The sequence below is a fragment of the Buteo buteo genome, chromosome 12 (assembly GCF_964188355.1).
Source record: "Buteo buteo chromosome 12, bButBut1.hap1.1, whole genome shotgun sequence".
Lineage (NCBI taxonomy): Eukaryota > Metazoa > Chordata > Aves > Accipitriformes > Accipitridae > Buteo > Buteo buteo.
Window position 1 is genome coordinate 27046931 of NC_134182.1, and position 25492 is coordinate 27072422.

Here is a 25492-nt window from a genome sequence, read left to right on the forward strand (position 1 = left end):
TGAACAGTGGCCAACGCTTCAGCTTGGCATTAAGCACATGAGACCAAACAAAATTGTTTGACTGACTAATCTGAGCTCAGCTGATCTGAGCAAAGAATCATTCAAGTCACAGGCATTTGGCAATGGTCATTCTTGCTGGACAACCTCATGTTACCCAGTACTGCCATTTCCCAAGACAACATTATCCACACTGTGAAGTAACTTTCTTAATATTTACTTCACCTTCCATTCTTTTGTGGTTTTATCATTAATAGCCAGACATCAAACAGTTTTCATATTTTAGGAGGTGAAATGAAGATCATCACCTTGTGTCCGGATGACAGTCCTGAGCAAGCTTCACCAGCGTGCTCACCAGTACCTCAGTACTGGCACGCGCGCCCGACAGGAGCTTCTCAGCTCCGATTCGCTCCATCACAGTCACTAGGTGTTTGGCCGCACACCTCCGCACCAGGACGTTGCGGTGCCTGAAACAAGAGAACAAACACTGGGGCAGAGGGAAAAGGAGGGCCAGAAGCACAGTCCTTGGTCACAGCATGCTCCCCATAATGGCTGGGGGAAGGAGGCATGTGTTCTTGCTGCAATTGTAGCCACCTGTAGAAGATTCTGTCCTCAGATAAACACAAAGTTGGCATTGTACAAAGAGACTACCCGCAAGGAAGAGGGAGGAATTTAATCTCCCTGGACTATCTGATACTCCATTTCTTTCCCAAAATTAACTCTGAGAAAGAGCGAAATGAAAGACAATTCATGCTGACTTGGCCGAGGGCTTCCCCTACACAGGCAGAGCTGCAGCAGGATTTAGGCTTATTTCACCCGTTTATCTCCAAATCAGCAGACCCTTGAAAAAAAACAAATGGGGGGAAAAGCCCTGTGGGGCACGAAGCCGCAGAATATCCAGCAATGCAGCCAGTTTGTTCTTTGGGGCAAGAGGTGCATTTGAATGTTTTACCCTTTTCAAAAGCTGAGGAAAAGGTAGCAGTCATTTTAGCCAGGTTGTCCTTTCTAGAAGGTGCCTGTTTGAAACTATCAGGCACAGCACTGCTATTTTAAGGCAGCATTTGCTTCAGCTATCCCATGGGAGCCAGCCTGTGAAGGCGCCTGTAAAGTGACTCACCATCTCAATGCTAACATGCAGCTTCAATGTGAATAGAAAGTGGAACTCTAAGGACATGAGAGTCAGACAGACTCCTCTCAGCAGGAGCTGTACCTGCTGAGCAGGCTGTGCCACACGCAGCGGGTTCTCCCCCACGTGCTCCATGTCCCAGCAATTAGCGTCTTTATTTCTCAAGTTAATGGCATAATGATGATGCATGTTTTTTCCCAGGGCCTCTGTGGTTAGCATGAAATATCAAAGGGCGCTCACTGCTGGAATTGCCATTGTCCCTCTTCCCACAAAGCCAGAAGGCTGTATCACCACCCTCTACAGGGACTTTCACTTCCCCATCATTTACCATATCTAGGCAATGTTGACAGACTGTGAGAACAAATAGGCTGCAGTAGGGCAGAACCAGACAACAAGAGAAAGGGAGTGAGGTTGATCAGAGAATCTAATCACCGAGTTCACAGAGGATGCAGGAGAAATGACCCTTCCCTCCCATCATTCCCCTTCTGCCTCCCATCCCTTCCCCCTACCACACAATTTAAGGTGAAGGCTATCACTAAGAGAAGAACGTACTGGACTCCAATAGCCATGAAAGCAGTCATTGCTCGTGCAGGAGTCACGGTCCCCACCATGATCCCCAGGGATCGATCGGCGGCTTTCTGAATGAACTCGTTGGAATCCCCCATCCTCTGGAGCAAGACCCGAGCAACCTCATCCACTTCGTGGTCCATGTGTTTCGTCACGGTCCTGAAGAGCTCTCCAAGAGTGCTGATTGCAAAGCGACACACCTTTGAGCGGAGGTTGTTCACCTGGGGAATTCATGAGGGGAAACGTAAGAATCACCTTGTAAAGAAAATCAGTTCCCCTAGACAAAAGTCCTAGGAAACAACAAGACTTCTTGCTGTGTCCAGGTGGAACATAAGAACATGGTAAGAGCAGAAGACTACAAGAACAAAACCACACTTACTCTGATACCAACTTCTTCTCTGGCCTCAGGCCCACTTATACAATACAATTTTAATGAGGCTGCAGGCTTAAAAATATTGTTTCACCTAGAACAAATTGTGCTACTCAGCCATAACGTACACTGCTTTGATTTTAGGCCCTTTTACTGAAAACAAACAAACAAACAACAAAATTAAAGCAAGGGCTGTTCTTAAACTATAAAGGTGCAATTCATAAAGACAAGATAGAGGAAAAGTAGTAGTTTCCTCCTATCAAAAATTGCAGCACTGGCAGTTTGAGCACTCAACCAGGAAACAGAAGATATGGGCTCAAGTCTACAGACTAATTCACAGCAGGAACTTGAGTCCTTCTGCAGCTCCATCTACTCAGGAGAACCCTAGCAGTTGGACTTAAGGCACTTCAGGATCCTGGAAATCACATGTAATTACAGCTGCAATCGGTGGGGTTTTACAGCATTCAGTGCTGCTCTGGAGTGATCCCTGCTTCCAAAACGTTCTCCCCACAAGGGTAAGGAAGAAGCATCTCAGAGTCATGTGCTTCATTTGAAAGATACTTTGAAGGACAGACCAGTGATTCTTTCTGCTGGACTTAGTTGTGCCTGTTAATAAAAACGAACCATGTAAATGCTAGAAGTGCTTGTGAAAGCAAAATCTGGGACTGGAATGAAATGAAAGCTGAAAGATGTCTCTGCACATGACAGAGAGGAGGAAATTTCCTCAGAAATACAAAAGTGATATAAGAATCAGATGAGCTAAGCTGAAGGGGCTTCTCCTAACCCAGATATCAGAGTGGGAGAATCCGAGTCCTGCATATCTAAACAGAAAGGTTTGAAGAGTCCAACAACCCAAGGGGCATTCAAGCCTCCAGCGTCATTAAATATTAGATAGGGGGACTGATTTTCATGGAAATTAACTAAGTCTTACTGTCTTCTGCCAGCAAAGGAAAATTCAATGTATTTGGCAATCATGTAATAAGAGTACAAGGCAGCTGGTTCAGGCCAGAGACAAGTGCCAAGTCAGAAATATAGCCACAGATGTTAAGGAGCTGAGGTTGAGACCTCTCTGTTAACTGAGAGATGAGATAGTGAAGCTGTGTGCGACTGCCCTGCAAACCCCACAGCCAGGCCACTCCAAGCACCCAGTGGCTGCAGTGCAAAATTCCATCGGTGCACGGAGGCAACAGACCAATGGGCAAATTACCAAAACGCACACAGAAAGGAAGAAGGAGAAGCCATCATCAGGAAACACTGGAAAATAAAAACCTGCAGTCAATCCCCCAGGATGCTGGGGAGGAGGAGGAAGTGGGAGGAAGCTGGGAGGCAAAAGCTGCAGTGTTTAATTACAGCTTGGGCAGAGAGTTGGGCTGTGGCAAATCACCTGATTAGCGTCTCAGCTTCTGCATTTGTATATTGCATTATAATGACACCTAGCTCAAAGAGAAGAGATGTCCTACATACCAGTAAATATAGCTATATGTACAGACAGATCGTATAGATAGGTGACGTAGCTATTAGAAAAATGAGGTCTAAAAATAGTAATGAAGGCAGACACTGAGCACACATGTAAATGAATAAGCACATATCTACTTTACACCCCATGTACAAGGTACATGGGACACAATTAAACATAATGTTCTTACCTCCTTGGTAACTGCCAAGGAAACATCATGAAGTCTACAGAGAAGGACTTCTGAGTGGCAGATAGCCAGGCGTCTGACGCTGAAGAGTCCCTTCATCTTCTGCTCCCTGAAAGGCAATTACCAAAAAGATTGATTTTTCTCACCACCCAAGAACTAGGCAGCACCCTCTGAAATTACCAGGGAGTCAGCTCAAACAAACAAAGGCAGGTGCTTCTCATACAGGACTTACTTAAATCACGGAACTCGTTGCCACAGGATGCTGTGGCAGCCAAAAGCATACATAAATCCAAAAGGCAAATAGATGGTTTCAGAGGGGATGGGTTAATTTGTGGCCATTCAACAAGACAGCCTTTCTGAAATCCCTGGCACACAAAGGCCCTATGTCACTGCTTCCTAGAAGCTGGGACATTGTGCCATGTTTCCGTTTCTTGCACCCTCTCTGTACCCTGTCTCTGAGACACAGTCCTGCCTGGCTGTCACTGGGCATTTTCCCTCTTTGCCATCCCCAGAGGGCAGTTCAGGAGTGAGAGTCTGCACTGCCACTCCATAGCTGAGTTTGCACTCTGCAGTCTAGTCGCCATGTCCACCACCACCCCACTCCACCCCTGCTGCCAAAAAAAGCAGTATGTCCTAAGAGATTCCACACCTGGGCAAGAACAGCCAAAACGCTGGATTTTCCAGAAAAAGACTACTTAAAATAACACCCACAACAGCAACATGTTATTTAAAAGTAGTAAAACCACGTCTCTTTCAGCACTTTCTTTGTGAAGGACCTGAGCTACATGAAGGCACATGACGCATCATGGGTTCACCAGGGCTGCAGGGCATGACTAGGGACCCATCCCCACTGGGGTCCCTGAATGTAACCCGGACCCCACGCACCTGCAGCAGCTTTCCGCACCTCACAGGGCACCAGACAGGAGCAGGGAAGAGAAAGGGGAGAGGTGCAAAACAAAGCAATCGCACAAGGAGATGCATCATGGGAGATTTTTCATGGTTATCCCAGTATGAACAGAGCCCTAGTGAGTGTATGCTGACCCAGAAATCAAAAAGACAACCAGTATCACCTGAAATTTGTAGTGTCCTCCTGTCTGCGTCTAATTTCAGGACACACTGTGATTATCAACAAAACATCTTAGGCCCATATTAAGCAGCAAGGAGGAAAAAGTTTAATTCTAAAAGTGCAAGATTCCTGAAGGATTTTTTTTTTTTTTTCCTTATCTTTTGCCACGAGCCCTTCAGGAGAAATGACAGGCCGAGGAACTCTGCACCATGTCTCAGTCTGTTTCTCAGAAATAGGAACTCCCCGTAGGCACTCCTGGGACGTAGGTGCAGCAGGTCACAGGGACGCCCTGTCTCCTGCTGCCAGCAGCGGGAGCAGAGATAAATCCTTAATCAGTCCCACCTGGGCCAGTGACCTGAGGCCCCCAATCTCTAAACTCAAGACAGCTTCCATCATGCTTCTGGCTTCAGCCAGCAAATCTTGTGCCACAACTTTCTCTCTTCCCTGAAGATTTTTGTTTGCAGCTACATGGACCAGAAGACAAAGCTAGGAAACAGCATGGACCTGCTGCGGCTGTAGCACTGCTACAGACCAAGGCAAATAAAAGGCTGCTCTCACATCTTTATATTGTGACTGCTTTGGAGTGGTTTCACTAGTTCCCTTTGGACATCTGGGCTGTCTGGGCCCAGAGGCACTGGAAGTAATTGCTTCTAACTGAGCTTGACATTTAGAGGGAGAAAGACCGAACAGGGGGCTTTCTTACCAGTCATCACTGCTGAGCCACGTGAGCGCATCAAGCAGCCCCTGCTGTGGGTGAGGGAAGGGTCTGGCTTCCTCCGCGATCCCACCCTCTGGCTCATCTTCCTCCTCCAGGACGTCCAGAGCAATGGCTGGCAGCGAGATCGCTGTAAGGAGAGGGTCAGGCACCAGCTTCGCATATCCCCGGGCAAGGCACCCGGCCACCAAGCAGATTGCAACTTAATCTCCCAGCCAAGGTTACATACGGGTGCAAACCGGCATTGGTTCAGACTTCCCTGCTATCTGGCTCATTGCTTTCCCCAGCACCCAGACACCTCCGAGTCACCCCCAGCTGGGCACCAGCTTCTTGTGTAAACCTGAAAATTGCCCACACAGAGCCAGCTCCCGAGTCCCTATAGGTACCACAGCCAGCTTGCAGTTTCCTAGTGCCACCGAGCTCACACACTGGGAGCCAGTGCCACCCAGCGAGACTTGCTACCCCAGGAATGAGCTCCTGAAATATGCACATAACTCCCTGTATCACCTCCCTGTTACCTGGAGCACTGGGGACAGAGGCACCCTGTAACTTTGAGGAAACACCTCCAGCTGCCCCCAGTGAGCACCAAGCCTGAGTCCCACTGGGCTCGGGTGAATCCCCAAGGAGCAACCACCAGGGAACAGTGATACCTGACCCTCTAAATCTGACAGTGCCTCTGTTTCCATTTACTTCAAGTATTCTAGACAGCAGGCAGCTGAGTGCACACACATTTTAGCATACTATTGGGAAAGTAGTAGTTTATGGATTTTGCTATTTTCCAAGCGTTATGAATATTTACTATTTCAGAGGTACTCACTGGCTGTATTTTGAAGATGCTGAGGTGAAATTTATTTGTCATCAAATGTACTTGTTTGCAAACTGTGCAAAGCCTAAGCTTTCTCTTGTGGAAAAAAGCAATTTCTAGTGCAGATAGTTGTGACAAAAAAGCCTTCCAAATGTGAACCGAGAATAAAAATATGTAAATATAGATGCAAATTGTTGGCAAACGCACTCTCTTGATGATAAATATACAAGGTATAAAAAAAATCAGATGACAAATGCATTTGTTATGAAACCTATTTGTCATCAAAAGCACTGTAGGTCAAAAATTTCATGTCTTGCACTCAAAAGCTCATTTTCTAAAGTGTAGATGAAAACATCTGAGCTGTCTAAAAGTACTGAGTATAAATATTGCACAGAAACTAGATGAACTGCTATGGACTCTGTAGGGGTTTTATGCTACCTCACGTGTTCTACAAAGTATGGAGGATGGAGGAACTGTAAAATCAAAAACTATTCAGATGGGGACTAATTTGGATGTCACCAATATCACTGTCACTGACATCAGTGATGTCGCTGCATGAGTATGTAGATATACACATCTACATTCAATATGAATGGAGAGCCATGTCAGGCTAGTTCTGGTCAATTTTGAAAATCAGAGTAGCATCACTAGAAAAGAGCATTCAAAGTATCATTCCTAGCTCCCTTTTTCTTAACTCACACTACTCAGGATCATAACACGAGGTAGGCTACCCACAAAGGAGAGATGAGAATCACTATGGACTTGCTATCTGCTGTAGATTTATTGCAGGTAGCAAGCAGCCTGGGAGCACCAGGCAGCCTCTCCTGTATGTCATCTGCTACACACAGCCACTGTGTTTGGGTGGGGTGACAGAAGAGGCACTGCTTGTTCCCAGCTTGCATTGCAGGCGGTGGAATGAGAGAGGCTAGAAACCATTAAGCACTTTTAGGTGCAATAGCGTGATTGTACCAAGTCACTAATTTGCATGCAGAGACAACCCTTGCTGTGATAGCAGAAAAGCTGGCTGGAGAGCCAGGCAGCAGCACAGGCAGAGGGCCAAGATGGTGAGTGGCTAATTGATGATGGTGGTACGCATATGCGTACAGTTAGCACACCCTGCCAGAATTCACCGGCGCTCAGCCCTGCACTTACAGCTGCCTCCCAGCACCAGTGTTATATTTTGGACTATGGGTATGGGCAAAAGCTAGAGCTTAAGGCTTTACCACTACTTTATTCAGCTAAGCTTTCCAATGGATCTGTCAGCACTAATTGTTCCAGTATCGCCAAGCTGGAGTGGAACCAAAGCAAGTCTGCTTTCAGTCCTCAGGACAGGCTTTGGACCCAAGATCCTACCTGTGGTTGAGGAATGAGGCAGTTTGTGCTCATTGTGCAAGGAAAGAGCTGATGTGGGGGCTTCAGCAGAGGGGGCTCACCTGAGGACTTGCGTGGGAAGCTGCCACGCTCTCTGATGACAGGCACGCTGGGCAGTGAGGGCCTGTTGACCCGCTTCCTCAAGGCACTACCAACGCGCTCTCTACGTGCATTGCTCATGCTGGGGGAAGTGAACTCTGTCCCATTGACAGGCGGTGGCCCAAAACCTGCAGAGGCTGAAAAGGACCTTGTAAGTGAAGAGTGCTGGACAGGGTGGCTACAGGCTTGGAAAGGGCTAGAAAACTTGCTGGAGCTGGGTAACATCCCTTTGTTGTCCCAGACAACTCCAAGCATAAATAACAGTTGCCTTCTAATGTGGGACAGTGATCACAGAATCATAAAACAGTTTGGGTTGGAAGGGACCTTTAAAGGTCATCTAGTCCAACCCCCCTGCAATGAGCAGGGACATCTTCAACTAGAGCAGGTTGCTCAGAGCCCCGTCCAGCCTGACCTTGAACACCTCCAATGATGGGGCATTGACAACTTCTCTGGGCAACCTGTTGCGGTGTTTCACCATCCTGATTGTAAAAAACATCTTCCTTATATCTGACCTAAATCTACCCTCTTTTAGTTTAAAACTGAATGCAGTGATGCTTTCCCTAAGAATGAGGAAAACTCAGTACTGCTTTTCTTTCGCTTTCCTGTTTCAGAGGCTGGATAGAGAAGTTACATTTCTGGGGCTCCCACCTCAGCACTCCTCATCAGCACTTCACAAAATAATAGCAAGAAAAAGAGCAGATAACCTTGTCATTGCCCTTGGGCTGAGTGCTGACTTTTAAGTTCCCTGCCACTGCACTCGTGGTAGCGCATGCAGCAGTACAATCAGAGCCCGTCAGCTGCAATTAAGTCAGTAACACTGCTTGCTCATGTGGGTAAAACATAAGCACTGGCTAAGGGCGCCAGCATGGCTCTGCAATGCAAGCTCCTCAGCAAGGAGTGCTGTGACCAGGATAATCTGTCCTATCACGTGAGCAGGATCTTTTGTGTTTTAATTAGAAATGGTTTCATTTTGTTTCTTCCAAGTTGCACCTTGGTTGAAAAGCATTCTTTTGGACTCATCCATTCCCTTTTCCTGGAGGCTACTCTCAGTTAGAGAGTCTGCAGCCCCAATGTAGTTTGCAAGACAGAATTATCTAGCCTGAAAGACTTTGTAGAAGGGGGGAAGGTGATAATCCGTGACTGACTCAGGGTGGGCCACAGGCAAGACACTTCATACCTCTGTATTTTCCTTTGGAAAATGGAAATAAATTCTCTTCTAATTTCCACTTAGATGCAAGTGTAACAGCCTTCCAGTCTGATTTCATAGACACTTGCACCACTATGCAAATAGCAAGCAAGTGAACAAAAAGGCCTACAACTATAGCAACCACTTACTTTCTTCAGCTGCATCCCCAGGGTCAACGCTCTGTGTAGGGAGTTGCAGGGACTTTTCCTTTTCTCTCTCTTTCTCCTTCTCTCTCTCTTTCTCCTTTTCTCTACGCAATAGCTCCAGCTGTTTCATTCGCTTCTGGTCTATTTTCTTCTGAGCTGACTTAGACAAGGTAACACGGATCTAGCCGCAAAGGAAATACATCATGGGGCATAAAGAGAGATACACAAAGCATACACAACACCTCTTCAGGAACACAGTGGTATAGCGTCATAGTCTTTAATGCAGCTCCATATACATCCCAATAGTTTCAGAAGAACTCCTCCTTTCCTCACTGTGGCATACAATTACACCAAGTTATGTATAACACTTTACTACTGTAACTTTCCACTGGTCCAAGACACTGTTTCTCAATCTATGTCAGGAAGCCCTGCTCGATCTAAGAGAGTCAGGAATGCTCCGAGATGTAAGAAGAGCTCACATGACCAGCGAACAGGCAGTTCAGTTCCCTCAGGCCAGGGTGGGGGAACAAAAACTATCTGCAATAACTAGCAATGAGAGGTAATTTGCTGCTTCCTAACACTCACGGCCAGTAATTGCAGCTGCTTCTCACTTCCTTGCTTCTGAAGGATTCAGCTGCTCTCTGAAAACACATGAGTCCAAAAAAGGAGTCATGTGAAAACAAGTTGGAGAAACATTGGTCTTAATGAATAGAAAAATTGAGAATGAGAGGGCTGGGAGATACAGCAAGAAAGGTAACCAAGGAAAATTAAGCTCTCCCATTTTATTTTGCAGCCTTGCTTACACTCAATATTATAATCTTTGCTTCTGTGCTTCCAAGCATGCACTTTGCACATGTTCGCTGATGTGTAACTTGCTCTGCCATTCAGATGTGCTCTAAATTGGCCTTCGTACATAAAGAATGCTTCTGGCATAACCTTAGCGCCATCTCCCAACCAGTGACTTCTGTACCAGTGAAAATGCTCAAGCAGTTGCTCTGCAGCTTTCAAATGTATTCCCAAGAGAATCCACTCCCCAAGAGAGGAAGACTATGATTTTCAGTGACATTTTGTGCTAAGCACTGAACACTCACTGAAAAGGAAGCCTGCTCACCCCTGTCCTTAGCCCTTACCCTTCCATTGCTGTCCTTCAAGTCGTCGTCACTCAGAAGGGGAGCGCTCATGAGATGATCCATCTTCTCGGCCTGGCTGGGTGGGAGGCCAGTTAACTGGGGCACGGGTTCACATAAACGTCTGGGAGACTTCATGCCACCAACAGGTTGATGCTTGAGAACAGGCAAGACGGGTGCCAGAGTCTGGAGCTCTAATAAGACATGGATATAGCTTGTGTATGAGAAAAGCGAGGTACATATGACCTCTCCAAACAGATGGAGTACTACCATACTGCACTGGCAGCAGAAATGACATTACTCTGTTGGCCATCAGACTCAAACCTACTGCATGATAAAGGCCTCAGCCCTTGGCTTCTGGTGAACAGCTAGCTGTGTTTGATAGAGAAGAGCAGAGAGATGGAGATTGCTCTTGCCAAAAAGGTTCTTATCTGTTCCTATCCATTCTGATTTTAGTAAACATCCTCTTCTTCCTAGTTACTAAAAGAACTCCTGCTTTTTAATGGCTATATGCCTTTGTAGAGGTAAGAATCAACATTTCCTCCTCTTCGCTGGAATATTTTAGAGGGCATTTAGAGAAAAGCTTAGGATTGCTAGAGTGTTACCAAAACCAGAACTGTGTTCTTGAGGTTAGAGAATTCATTCTCCCCAAGGAGTTTCATTCCAAATTGCAGCAGATCAGCCCACTTTCTGGGCAGCCTGACTAAAGGCTGATTTTCTTAATGGGAACAGCACAGTGCAGCTCCTTCTGAAATACTCTCCAAACAGAGCTGTTAAAACTCAGAGAACTAATCATTCCTAACATGGCTTCACAGATGATAAAATCATGTGATAGCCAAGCAGGAAAAAAGGAATAACTTTCTTACATCAGGATTTTTTTCCCTGCAGAATGGTCAGATCAATAATAAAAGAGAGAGATGGTTTAACAATATAGCTCATTTCTAGTCCAGAATGTATCCAGCAAAACTGTCACCTTACTTAACTCAGCAGTACTTCTCCCTAGTTGCATTCAGCATACTAGCTGCATACCAGTAATAAAGGAATCATTCCCATAAGCCCGTTGGGAATGATTATTTGGCGGAACTAACACTGAGCTAAGGGACCAGTGGATCTTCTGCCTTCTTCTGCACCAGCAAAATTATTTGTTAAATTCTTATCTCTCCTATCACTACAAACCCACAGATGGCAAAGGGACAGCAATGGTGTCAGTGAGGTTTTCAACTTAAAAGTATTGGCTAACACAGATGCACCAGACACCACATTTTGTCTCGCAGAAGTCTTATTACTAGTAATAATGCAAGGTGGGGAGGGGGAGAAGCCAGTAGGCATCTCCTACCCCAGCCTCCGTTTGCAATACTGACATATGCAGATAGAGTAGGGGAAAAGATTTGTAATCATAAAGCTAGCATATGTGGTTTGAAGTAAATGAGTTGCACAGAGGAAACTTCAGTTCATTACTCAGGATTGAGTTTAGGCTTGTGCTTTAAGAGGATGGAAAGCTCAGATCCTGCATAGGCTGGATCCTTTTTTGAGTCTCTTTCTCTGGAAATGGAAAATTCACAAGGACTTCCTATCACACAAGGTTTCACTATTTCTCCCAGTGCAAAAAATAAGCAATATTGATGAATCTACTTCAGATCTCAAAGGGTTTGGTTCAGAAACTGCACCAATGGAAGGTTTTCTCCTTCAAGTGTAGGAGGAAGGAGTGGGAACATTTCTCATTTCATGTGAAATGCCTCATCTTTCTCTAATCTTCATGACATTAGAGAGTGTGCAGGGGGACAAAAGGTATGAGCATGAGGTAGAGGAATGTTTTCTTTTCCTACTGTGCATTTCCAGGGCCCCAAGGTACCCCTCCAGCTCCTGTCATTCATAACTCCATGCTGGAGTCATTTTCACTGGATCACCAGAGCACATTTCCCAGTGACTGGGTTCTGGGGGAGCCGTCTGAGCACACCAAGGAATTAAAAAAAGTTACAGGATGGTTTTCAACCAAACTTTCACAATGCCACCCATGGGTCAGGATTCCTATTGTCATTTTAGGACAGCCATGCCTTGTACCTACCTAGAGATTCAAGGGTCTTCTCTTCATTGCTTCTGCCTGATCTTGGCCTTAAGAGAATTGAGGATAAAAGAATATATGAAGAGATAGAAAAAGAAAGGGGGGATAGCATTAAAGGAGGCAAACTTTCTTAGCATGGTCGTTCCAATGAAGGAGCAAATGCAACCCATAAAACCAACAATATGCAAAGTTGATTAATTGCCATTAAACTTTCAGTTGCTGGAGTCACACAGAGCTCATCAAGCTCCAGCTGAAACACAGGAGTCATTCTTCAATTTGGGCCTTAAATATCCAATTTTGCTGTCTCTCCTTTTGGAGATAAGTGGCTCACTGTTACATACATCCTTCCTGAATCAGCAAGAGATGTTAAGCCAGTCATAAGTCTGTATTGTGGGCAGCTACCTTTATACTGCTGCAGAAGCCTAACTTTGCCTGGTCATGACTTCAACTGATGAGAGTATCTTGGTTACACATGGTAATACCACTGCTGTCTCCTGAGAAGAATATTACACCTCCCTGCTCTTTCAAGAAGAAAAAGGGGTTTTTCCAACTCAACTGGTAGGTAAGGATATTCAGATTGCGCTTTAAAAGCCATGCTGAAGCTTTTAAATTGGAACTATATTTCTATGACTCCTTATTTATTGTTATAACTAGGATAAGGTTGACAGCTAGATTTCCCCGTGCATATCCAAGCAAATATCTTTCCATCAGTTACAGCCCTGTAACTGTTCTCTAGCACCTTGCCCCCTTTGATCTTAAAACCATATGTAAATATTAAACGTCTATAGGATTATACATCTATAAACTGAGATTTACCTGGGCTCTCATTTCACAGTGAAGGCCCAGACACGACACAGAGAAGTTACGACTGACATTTACAGAAGCAGCATCTGAATTTGCAGGCAGCTATACAATAGCCAATATTTGCCTTAACATATTCTTGCAGGTACAGAAATTGGCAGTCAAAGATCACACACAAAACCAGATGCTGTATTCAGATCCATGGAATACAGTTCCCAAATGGCACCACAAAGATTACAGAATGAATCAGTATCAGAGTCCGGCAGAGGACCTGCTTTTAAGGTCCTCTTAAGTCCTGCTTCCTCCACACCCCCCCCACCCCTGCCCTTAGAGTGTATGATGTTGGTTTTGACATTGTGCTGGATCATCATATATAAGAAAAAATTGTGAATGCACAGAAGTTTGCATAAACATATTGGAAAGCTGACTGTGAAAAACAACCTCAAGAGACAAGAAGTGTGAGGTGAATGGCATATTAGAGAGGCGGTCACCTTGGCTTACCTCATCTCCAGACCCTCTTGGAAAACCAGGTGCTGAGAGCTTGGAAGAGGCACTGCAGCACTGCCAGGAGCCCCATCAGATGGTCTTGCTGGCTTGGAGACAGGGGGAATCAAAGCCACTCTCATTGACTTCTTCCCATCTCCACCACTGCAAGGGAAGGGCAGCGGGGAAGCCTGGAAATAGTAGAACACAGCACTCAGCTTGAGCATCCAACCTTCCCCCTTTGATGTCTCAAAAAGTTTAGCCACGCTTTTAGCTAGGACTTGGCAGGAGAAGAAAAGTAAAGCTGGTGGAGCAGCTTGGCCTAGGATGGGCAATGGGAAGAAAAGTGGTGAGGGAGAGACCATGTCCCACACTGTTGCCAGGTCTCTCCCTTCGCTCACCTCTCTGGCAGTGGCTGCATTCCCACCTGACATCCGTCTGCTTGGCATAAGGATGTTCTGGGGTGCCATTGCCTCTATTAGCCTTTCTGATGGTATGGGAATGGGTTTAGATCACTATCCTCTCGCTGTCCCTAAAGCGCCTACCAGCCATTGCTGAACTCCAGCCAAGTCCCCACAAAGTCATTTTACACGCTGTCAAAACTTGCTTTTTTCAAGCCCGTAATTTTTTCTGCTCCTGCCCTTCCTACAGTCCCCAACCAGCCTTTCGGCCCAGATGCTAATGTGCTCTCAGGTTGCGTGGTTCTCTCCAGCTTCCACGCAATCCATCATCTCAAGCTCACTGTCATTTATGAAGTTCAGCAGAGCTCCCTACCCTGCTGCTCTGTGTAGGGTCTCCCTGCCTGCTGAAATTACTTCAGGCTCCCCATGCCATGGCTAGGAAGGGGGGTGGAGGGAGCAGGGGCAAACGCATACCCTTCCTTAGTATCCCATCATTCTTGTTACAGCTAAAGAGCCAAATCAGGACCTGTTCAAACTCCAGTGAAACCAACAGAGTTAACGTGAGGGATACATTTGGCCCTCTATCTGCAGGGCTGAAATAAAGTACGCTAGCCTTATATTAGGTATCCTGTTTACAAAAGCCGTTATTCATCTGCCTTCTCCTCCCCACCATGGCAAAACAAAAACAACTGCAGCTTCTGCCCCTCCTGCAAAGGCAATTGAGTAGATGGGGTCTGGACTCCATTCCCCATGGCCAGAATTGCCAGTTCCCATAACTTACCCCTGGGCAGACCCATGGGAGAGGATGAAGCTACACAGAAGCTGCTGAACTCCAGAAATATTATTCAAGATAACTGTGCAGAAGGACATAGCTGTACAACTCAAAAGCTGAGGCAACCTAAACTTTAGTTTGGAGGACTGCCTGCTCCAGCAAACATCTTTTTCCATCTAAAGCAGACAGAGCTGATATGAAAAGCCACCAAGACACTGGTGGGTCTGCAACAGTAACTGCAATGTACAGATGGTTCACAGGTACATGTATTTCACTAACTGTAGAAGGATATGCTTGACCAGATTAGACACATTTAGCTGCTCCGACTGGTTGCTGGTGTTTTTTCAATCATAAAACACAGCGGGAGCCATTAAAGAGCATAGAAACTATTTAAAGCCCTCTTCTCCCACTGATAGATGTTGAGGACATGAAGTCTGCAGTACACGTGTTGCAAAGACAGCCTGAAGCGTGATGTCCAGCTGAGCTCTTCCTTGGCTCAGCTGCTTCCCTGGGCTCACACCACAGGAGAAGAAGATCTCAGAGCTCTGCCTACAGGAAATAAACTGAAGATCCATCACATGTGATATGGCTTGGTTTCCTTACTTTATGTCCTTTTCCCTCTGACATCAACTCCTTGTTATTCCCATCACTGTCATCACAGCCTGTGTCGTTTTCCCCATGCTCCTGCTCTCCGTTGCTCATCCTGCTGGGCTCTGAGAAAGGAAGGCTGTTTGGGATGGGAGACGTGGACTTGGAGGTTACCAGGAGCCTCTGGGAAGGTGACCTAGAAACTACTGCCTTCAGGGTAACCCCCTCACAGTCACTGCAGTCAGTCAGGCCTGCAAAGTGGAGACACAAAGCGTAATAGAAGCAGCAATACAAACTTAAAGCACCTGAAGCTAGATATTTCATCGGACAGATTTCTTGGAAACTTCTAAATAACTGCACAGGGAAACATGCTCATGCTGGCAGCCACTTGAAGCAGGCCAGTGGACAATACTTTCCCACTTCCACAGAGCCACCAGAGGAACACCCTGGTCCTCCAGGCTCTTGTCAGGCAACAGGGAGCCCACGGACCTGTACTTACACAGAATACCTCTCCTGCACGTACACCCTTCTGCTCCTCTCCCTGCCCCACAGTTGTACACCCTTACAGCAACAGGAGGGCTACACAGGGGACCGAGAGCTGGGCAGGTTATCGCAGGGGGGCACGTGCAGGGGAGAAATGTTCACTGGGAATGTGCGCTACCTCTGTAGGCTGGGGAAAGACCCTTCTTTCCACAAGAGAGCATGCAGGCTCCCACCTTACCTCTCTGTGAGGCTAACAGGTCCTCAGACATCATCCTTGTCTTCAGCTTGTCCTTGATCTGAATGCTTTCCAGGGCAGCACTGCTCACATCCCTCTCTCGGGGGTCCTGGGTCAAGGCTTCGTGAGAAAGGCGGGGGAGACATCCTCCAGCCCCAGTGCTGAGGTCAAGCATGCTAGCCTTGCTGAACCAGCCAGGCACAGGAGAGATCGCCCTCGGGTGCACAAATTTCCTAACTCCATCCCCATACCGTGAACTGGGCTGCTTCTTCATCTGCGTTGTTAATATGGACTGAAAAGAAGCTGTAGATCAGGTAAAAGGGAACAAGTGAGCTAGCTGACCTCGCATATTTACAATCAGCCCATCTAATGAGTGAGGCATTCAACTTTTTTTTAATCATTCAGAAGATCAGTTTGGTTTTAATTTTCATAAACTAGCATCAGTTTAATTCTTCTGAACAGCATTGAGCTAGCAAGCCAGGAGAGAGAGGTTGAAGGCCCCACTGGTAAGAGGGAAAAAAAGATTCCCATTTCAGGACTTGGCTTCTGTGAAAGCTACCAATAGACCCACACGGTGCTACTGGTTATTTCTGGAAAGCATAAAGACATGTCAGCAAGTAGGCAGACCTTGCCAGTGTTTCTACAGCACCATCCCATCCCCAAGGTCTGATCTGATGGGCAAGCAGAGGAAGAACTGGGAATTTACCTATTGCAAGACCACATATTGATAGCAACGCTAGGAACAGAACTCACATCTCATTCCCATGCCAAATTTATAGCCAGTTGGGCCACAGGCCCTGTCCTGGCTGGCAGTAGTAGTGATTTGGCTACTGTTGATAAAGGAGAAAGCACAATGAACTAGTGACAGAGAGATGTGATGCCATGCATACCACTGGAGGAGGGCAGGATCATCTGCAGAGCTCTGCCAGCCACCTATTCTGACACGGAGCCAGCACATGAGGACTGACCTCCAAGGACCATTTCTCCCTGAAATCGGGGGGGGGGATTCCATTTGGCTGAGGCCACCATTGCATATTCAACCCCTTTCCATTCTCACCTTCTTCAGTGATCCAACTACTGCCACAAAACTGCAAGTTCGAATCAATGCTTCCACCTCGCAGAGCTGTGTATCTGGGTTTGAATCTGGGAAAGGTCCCGTAGTACAGAGCAACAGAGGCGTGGTACTTAGCCTTAAAATAAGGACAGTACAAATACTCAAATTTGCAGCATTTGATATAGAGAGGTAAAAACAGACACCCTTTCTCCATAGAAGACTAACACACTGTGCTGGTTTTGGCTGGGATAGAGTTAATTTTCTTCATAGTAGCTAGTATGGGGCTATGTTTTGGATTTGTGCTGAAAACAGCCTCAGTAATACAGGGATGTTTTAGTTACTGCTGAGCAGTGCTTACCCAGAGCCAAGGCCTTTTCTGCTTCTCAGCCCACCCCACCAGCGAGGAGCTGGGGGGGCACAAGGAGTTGGGAGAGGACACAGCTGGGACAGCTGACCCCAACTGACCCGAGGGATATCCCAGACCATATGAAGTCATGCTCACCCTATAAAGCTGGGCGATAAAGAAGGAAGGGGGGCGGGGGGGGGGGCGGGGGGAGTGGTGTTTGGAGTGATAGTATTTTGTCTTCCCAAGTAACCACTAGGTATGATAGAGCCCTGCTTTCCTGGAGATGGCTGAACACCTGCCTGCTGATGGGAAGTGGTGAATTAATTCCTTATTTTGCTTTGCTTGCACATGCAGCTTTTGCTTTACCTATTGAACTATAGCTCAACCCATGAATTCTCTCACTTTTACCCTTCCAATTCCCTCCCCCATCTCACCAGGGGCGAGGAAGCAAGCGGCTGTGTGGTTCTTATTTGCCAGCTGGAGTCAAACCAGGATACATACCAGCACTGACCCGCACTCCTGACCGCTACAACTGTCTGTTTGACTGCAGCCTAGTCTGCCTGGGGTGGAACGGCCGTTCCAGCGCTACGGCAACGGAACGTTCTACTAATTTGCATACGTTTCTGTTGGTGGCCCAGCCAGGACTTACAGAGCTCTTTCCTTTCCTTTCAAAGGGCAGGCAACCCACAACAGTCGTTAGGATTTGGCAATGTCTAGGAAGTAGAAGCTTTCCAAAACTAGTTTGAAAGTCCTTTGTTTCTGTAATTCCCAGTCAATTTGGGGTTGGGGTTTCTTGGTTTGTTTATTTCTCATCACAATAAAGAAAGTAGGAAGACACAAACAATGACTCACCAGGTGTTACACTAAAAGAAGGTTTGCACTCTGCATTAGATGTCCCCAATATTCAGTGGGCTTATTTGATTACTGTATTTGTATGATGCAAATTGTCCATCCAAACAGTCTCCTTGTAGGGTTTAGGGTTTATTTCCGCGGGGTCCGGACGATAGAACACCAATATGATGATTAAAGTCACCCCTTTATTGAGCCTAGCTGATCATTCTTGTACACTTCTCTAAGTTGTTTAGAAACTCTGATTGGTTGCTGCATGCAAGCATTTGGTGTCCACGCGCACAAGCATAAACGGTGATTGGTTACATCGGTACTGTCCATGCGCACAAACGTAAGATAAAGTTAGTTATACCCGCTCTGTACACGCGCATAAACATAGGACATAATTGGCCGTATTAATTAGAGCATGCAAGACTTGTCTTAGTCCAATTGGTCAAGATAAGCCCCTGAACTGAGGTTGGTTGTGCCAAGTTCCCTTTATCGTGGAATGTGCACCTGTGTTTTTCTAACTGGGATCTTTCTTTTTCTATCTTCTTGTTTAGTCTGTTCAAAGCCTTCTAAAGGCGTCTGGAACACTCTTGTGACCATGAGCCACCTTCAGGCCCGATAACTAAGTTCCATATAATTGAACCCTACATCTCCCCCCCCTTTTTTTTTTTGTTTTTTTTTTTGTTTCAATTAACACAGCCTTACTTGATCTATCAATTAATTTTTAAACACGTTGCAACATACAAGGATGGACCATCTTGTACATTCTTGTGCCGTCTTGCTCCGCAAACTCAGCCCAGCAATCAGTAGGTGTCAGCTTTATGTAGGCGTCCCCACGGAGGCAGCTATGGTCTTGCTGTACACCAGCCTGATGCGCTTTGGAAAATCCCGGTATTTATATATTTGTAGAGGAACGGATTTTAGCACACGTGGCCAGCGGGTGCCAAAATCCGCCTCATCTGGAAACCTATGACGCATGCGCTCGCTGGCCAGGCGCGCTGCATGAGTCATAGCCATCTTGTCTATTTGTTCATGGGCTTTGTGATGCGGTTGCAATGCACTGAGAATTTTGATCTGTTATGTTAGCCAAGATGACCTACGCATTAGTTTTTGGCTGAGGTGGTATTCGTATTGCCACACCATCTATGATGCTCCGGATGATGATGATCATGTAAATTGAACAGAAGTCCATTGTGGGCTTGCACCTGTGAAAACACAAGCATAATCTCGCCCCAGGTTATTAATGAAAAAGTGGACTTCCCCATTGCTCTGTTTCTAGATTCTTAACTAAGTCAATGACCTTACCTCTAATTTTAGTTTTAACTAACTCACTTTTTTTTTTTTTTTTTTTAAAATGACTACATATCAGGGTATCTTAAAACTAGTTCCACACTCGGTTCTTAAGAGTAATGTTTCACCGAGTGCTGGCCAATATTAAATCATATATATATATATCTGCTATAAGAACTCTAAACTGCTTATTCTCTATACGATTAGGTATAGGTTAGTAGGTTAGTTGGTTAGTTAAATGTCTATTATAATGGTTACACACACAAAAAAAAAATTTTTTTTTTTTTTTTTTTGACTTTCCTTTCTACCCACTCGCACTAAGATACATATCTAAAGCCGGTATCATACTCCGCGTTTTTCACACGCATTCTTAATTTCCACATTGACTGCCGGTCTCCGTCGTGATTTGTCTAGTCGGTCTGTCTAGGGCTTCGGGACCTGCTGATGTCTCCGCTGCCTCTTGCTCTCGATCTTCTGAGTTGTTTGTGTCATCTGGTCACTCAATCCACGGCTTGACCCATTTTGCCGGTACCCAATGGGGCTGTTCGTTACCTGTGGAAACACAAGCATACCCTCTTCCCCAAGTAAATAATTTGCAAGGTCCCTGCCATTGCTTTAAAACTGGATCAAATACTGAAACCTGCGGCTGATATTTATCAACATTTTTGTTCTCACACATATGCCTATTAATTGGGATCTGATCCTCAGTGCCACGTGGCTGTAGCCAATTCAAAACATACAGTGCTTTACTTATTAATTCTTGAGGGGTACAATGCCGCATGTCTTCCCCTGTTTTTAAAATGTTTAAACGAGTCTTTAATGTCCGATGTGCTCGTTCAACGATAGCTTGGCCAGTAGAATTATGGGGTATGCCAAAATTATGAGCTACCCCCCACAGCTGTAAAAATGTTTCTAATGACTGTGCGTGATATCCCGGGCCATTGTCTGTTTTAATTTCTGTTGGTACTCCCATGGCCGCAAATGCTGCCAATAGGTGCTTAATTACGGCCTTGGCATTGGTTGATACATGAACAGTAGCCCACATAAGGTTTGAATATGTGTCAATAGATACATGAATGAAATTTTATCTCCCAAAACTGGGATACTCCGTAACATCTGTTTGCCAAATTTGCAATGGTGATAATCCCCGGGGGTTCACCCCTTGTGGTTGTAAGCTTGGAATATTCACACAGTTTGGGCAGGCAGCAAGAATAGCTCTGGTTTGTTGTAAGGGAAGATTAAATTGTCTACTCAGCGCTTTTGCCAACTGATGGTAAAATTTATGGGATAGCAGCGCTTGCCCAAACAAATCAGGCTTGGGTGTATTAGAACGAACGTTTGCATTGGCTACTACCAGTCGATCTGCGCACGCATTACCTTCCACAATGAATCCTGGCAACGTTGTATGACTACGAATATGATCGATAAAAAATAAGTCTGTCCGTTTTTCTAATAGCATCCATAATTTCAAAAAATGTCATAAACAGCTGCTTATTATTTACAGTTTTTAGCAAGGACCTATGCATATGTTTGACTACCCCAACGACATACTGAGAATCCAAAATAATGTTGACAGGTGTTTTATCCCACCTTTTGAAAACAGCGCATACAGCTAATAGCTCAAGCACCTGTACTGACCCCTCTGGCAAAATGACTTCGGACTTCCAGGATCCGTCCTGAAGATACACAAATCCCGCTTTACCCGTTCTGCTGCTAGCATCAGTAAAAAACGGTAATGGCCTCCAGCGGCTTTTCGCTGCAAATAGAGCGTGGTTCCATTGTTAACATTGTTTTAAAGAATGGGTGAGGGGGGTAGTGATTATCCACTTCCCCCTTGAAGTCCAGCAGAGCTACTGCAAGACAGTCATTTTTCATCATGGCATTATTCACAATATCAAGTGACATAGGTAAAATAATTTTGTCCATTTGCCTCCCTGAAATTTGTATTGCCCTCACCCCTGCTTTTTGAATGCACATTCCCAGAGCTTCAATTCTAGTGACTACCGTTTTTGACATGCTAGCAGGCAAGAATATCCATTCTAGTATTACCAATGGGTTTTGTTTCTGTCGCTCATCCCACTGACCCAAAATTCCCACAACTTCCTTATCTGAGTTATATACATATAAATTCATGGGTAAATCAGGGATATATCTGCCAGACATAGATGATGTAATTTTTTGCTCAATTGCTGTCAAGGCTTGCTGTCCCGATGCATTTAGTTGTAGTACAGAAGTTAAGCTATTGCTGCCCCGCAATAAGTCCAGCAGTGGTTGTAAGTCTGTATTTGTGATACCACAATAAGGCCAAATCCACTGTAGGTCTCCGACAAGTTTTTGTACATCATGTATATTTCATATGTCTTTGTGTAGCGACAGCTTTTGTGGACAAACAGAGGCTTCCGCAACTTGCAAACCCTAATATAGTGTTAACGGTGTTCCATCTTTTTTAAACCTTGATCGACAGTCACTGGCTTTGTGTCCGAACTTGTCGCACTTGTTACAGACCCCAGGAGAGTTTGACTGACTGCTGTTAGTTAGTGCTGGCATAGATCGAGGCTGCGTTGCTATGCGTTGGGGGCACGCACGTCTCAAATGCCCCGGTTGACCACACCGATAACACGCTAAGGGGTCTTTGTGTGGGCCGCGGTCTCCTTTTCCCTGTTGCACTATCGGTCGTAATGCTACCGCAAGCGCTGCAGCGTGAGCTTCAGCATGTATTTTAGCTTTCTCTTGTTCCTGTATCAGAGGTAAGCGATTACAAGCCTCTATGACATCCACTAATGTAGCTGTACATGGAAGCGATGCAATGATTTGTCTGCATTTTGCATTCGCGTTTTGAATAGCTAAGTCCTTTCCGACCGCAGCTTTCGCTTTGGGGGTTAAGGTGGGCGACGCATCGACAGCAGTTTTTAAACGGTCAAGGAATTTCATGTACGGCTCCTCTTCCCCTTGTATGATTTGAGAATATGGTGGGACTGGTTTACCCACTTGGGGCACCTCTGAAATAGCTTCCAGAGCTAGTTGTTGTGCCAATTGTAAAATCTCTGGTCTTAATGCAGCCTGAACGGGACCAGTAGCAAACTGTCCCATGCCAAGTAACATATCAACACTGACAAATGCAAGTGGATTTTGTGCCCCAGCATCTAAATTTCTCACCTGGGCTGCTTCTGCTTTCTGTCTCCACCGATCATGAAACAGCAACCTCTGAGTTGGTTCAAAGAACATTTCCACCAAAATCTTTATATCCGCTGGCACTAAGGTTTGTGCCTTAAAAAATTGTTGTATCATTTGTTGTACATACTTATTGTCTATTCCATATTGCATGATGGCTTTTTGCAGTTCTCGAACTGTTTTCCAGTCCAGAGGCGCTCATTGTTGCTTTCCTCCTGGTTCAGTGAACACGGGAAATGATCCGATAGTAGGTGGCAGTGTTATTCCTTCTATAGTGGCTTGTTCAATAATTCCGCGCCAACGTTGTCCCGGCGAAAAAGACGGATCGCTGGGTGGTGGTGGTGGGGGTCCTGCCCGGGCTGGTTCCGTGTTTTGTAAGGGCGGGTCTGTTAGCCGTCACATTCCTTTGTATCTATCCTCGTATCTCTCTTCAGACCCTTTTCCCTCATCAGGCATTAATTCCCCTTTTTGTACACACAGGTTAATCAGTTCTTGCGTTTTATCCTTGAGGGATTTTTCTTCCCCATTGCCCACCATTTTAGCAAAAGAATCCATACTTTCCACGATCGCAGTTACTGCTTTCTCATATTTCTTTCTCGTCAACGGCTGCCCACCTTTACCCCCGTCTCTTTTCCGCATTTCCTCCAGCAATTCTAACATTTTCTCTTTTTGCTCTATTATTAGAGTAGCCAAGTCCTTGTTTGCATTATTTGAATCAGGGTATATGCTCGGTATAATTTGTTCATGTTGAACGGTGGTACCTGGGGGCTGTTTTCTTGTAGGTGGATTTTTACTCAGTCCCTGATTCTGTAGGGTTTCCTTTAATTGTACGGTTAGGGAGGCTTGGAAACTGTCAGATTGCTGATTAATATCGGCAGTCCCAGGGAGTGGAGCAGAAGTCAAGGGCACAGGAGCACGCGGACAAGCTCCAAAAAGTCTCTCTCGCTGCATTATGTTTTTCTCCCCGCTTTTCCCTTTCGCTTGCGGTTGGAGAGAGAGAGCAGCAAAAGCAGACGCAGATGCTTTACGATCTGCTTTCATTTCTTGCAGAGTTGTCTTAATCAATTTCCATAAAGTTGCAAGACCTTTAACTTCTTTAGACCCGTCACTAATTTCATCCCATAGGGAGGTTCCGATAGCTTTCCAGGTACTAAGTTCAAAAGCCGTACCAACACTAATTAAAAGGTTTCTGTCCTTTTTAATATCTGTCTCTGTTTTTTCAACCAGCCTCGTAAATATCTTTCCGGCTGCCTTTTCTTTCGCAGATGCTGCGATACCCATGCCGCCCTTTTTACCAACGTAAGCTTACGATTTACCTGCTTCTCCCGAGCAGTGTTGTCCTGCTTCTCCCGAGCAGTGTTGTCCTGCCTCTCTCGAGCAGTGTCCGGCGCTGTCTTTCAAGCCACCGTGGTCCGCAGCAATTCCCCGCCTTTTCAGTAGCGTTGCCTCTTGTTCCTCTTCGGATCATGTCGGGGTCACCAAATGCAGGGTTTAGGGTTTATTTCCGCGGGGTCCGGACGATAGAACACCAATATGATGATTAAAGTCGCCCCTTTATTGAGCCTAGCTGATCATTCTTATACACTTCTCTAAGTTGTTTAGAAACTCTGATTGGTTGCTGCATGCAAGCATTTGGTGTCCACGCGCACAAGCATAAACGGTGATTGGTTACATCGGTACTGTCCACGCGCACAAACGTAAGATAAAGTTAGTTATACCCGCTCTGTACACGCGCATAAACATAGGACATAATTGGCCGTATTAATTAGAGCATGCAAGACTTGTCTTAGTCCAATTGGTCAAGATAAGCCCCTGAACTGAGGTTGGTTGTGCCAAGTTCCCTTTATCGTGGAATGTGCACCTGTGTTTTTCTAACTGGGATCTTTCTTTTTCTATCTTCTTGTTTAGTCTGTTCAAAGCCTTCTAAAGGCGTCTGGAACACTCTTGTGACCATGAGCCACCTTCAGGCCCGATAACTAAGTTCCATATAATTGAACCCTACACTCCTTTTTTCTGCTTCATTATTACACAGGTTTATTCCCTACTTTCTTTACTGCAGAGACACTCAAAACCAACATAAACATGGCCTGCCTCAAAAAAGAATTTCTCATCTTGGCTGTTCCTGAAAATTCAAAATTATACACAGCATGTTTCCCTACCCCTTGTCCTGACCAATATCCTCCCCACTACGCAGCCTCTGAGGCTGGGCTCTCAGCATGAAGATGCACTTGTACAGCATGAAGAATAGCTGCTGCACTTGCCAGCATCTCCAGGGTCTCGTGATCAGCGCTTTGAATGCAGGTTTTGTACACGCTCTGCCTCCCTGAGCCGAGCAGCATTCCTGGGCAGTGGCACGGCCGCTGTAGGCGAACATCTTCCAGGCAAAGGCTGCAGGAACGGGATTGCAACAAGCCCTGGATGAAGAAGTCTCCGGTCTGCTGCAGCCCTTCACCTGCTGCGAAATCATCTTGTGTTTCCATGGCAGGGGAGGCAAGGGGCTCTTTGCAGATGAGAGTCTACTCGATGTGCCGCTGGTCGCTGGGCCTGATACAACTGCTGGTGGGTTTCCCAGCAGCATCAGGAGCCTATATGGAAAAATAACACTGCTAGTGCAAGTGACAGCCACCGATCCCTGGCATTGCCCCGCATACAGGGGTTCCTGCATATGAAACTGCTCAAGTCAGGTGGTGTTAAAACAGCATAGAAATATATTCAAGCTATGCATTTTCCAAATTCTGTCAAAATCATGGC

General features: G+C 45.8%; 1 protein-coding gene across 1 annotated transcript in view; it reads right to left on the minus strand.

Annotated features, from left to right (window-relative positions):
• Window positions 1–25221, minus strand: part of LOC142037597 (TOG array regulator of axonemal microtubules protein 2-like) — a 38566-nt gene extending 13345 nt beyond the window's left edge. Inside the window, exons 1-13 of the mRNA XM_075042042.1 lie at window positions 25196–25221; window positions 17085–17234; window positions 16047–16258; window positions 15341–15576; window positions 13583–13755; window positions 12284–12330; window positions 10222–10412; window positions 9095–9272; window positions 7723–7887; window positions 5473–5614; window positions 3707–3812; window positions 1676–1911; window positions 306–464 (exon numbers count right to left, since the gene is read on the minus strand). Coding sequence (XP_074898143.1) covers window positions 306–464; window positions 1676–1911; window positions 3707–3812; window positions 5473–5614; window positions 7723–7887; window positions 9095–9272; window positions 10222–10412; window positions 12284–12330; window positions 13583–13755; window positions 15341–15576; window positions 16047–16258; window positions 17085–17234; window positions 25196–25221 — 2021 coding nt within the window. The remainder of the gene's footprint in view (window positions 1–305; window positions 465–1675; window positions 1912–3706; window positions 3813–5472; window positions 5615–7722; window positions 7888–9094; window positions 9273–10221; window positions 10413–12283; window positions 12331–13582; window positions 13756–15340; window positions 15577–16046; window positions 16259–17084; window positions 17235–25195) is intronic.
• Between the last annotated feature and the right edge of the window lie 271 nt (window positions 25222–25492).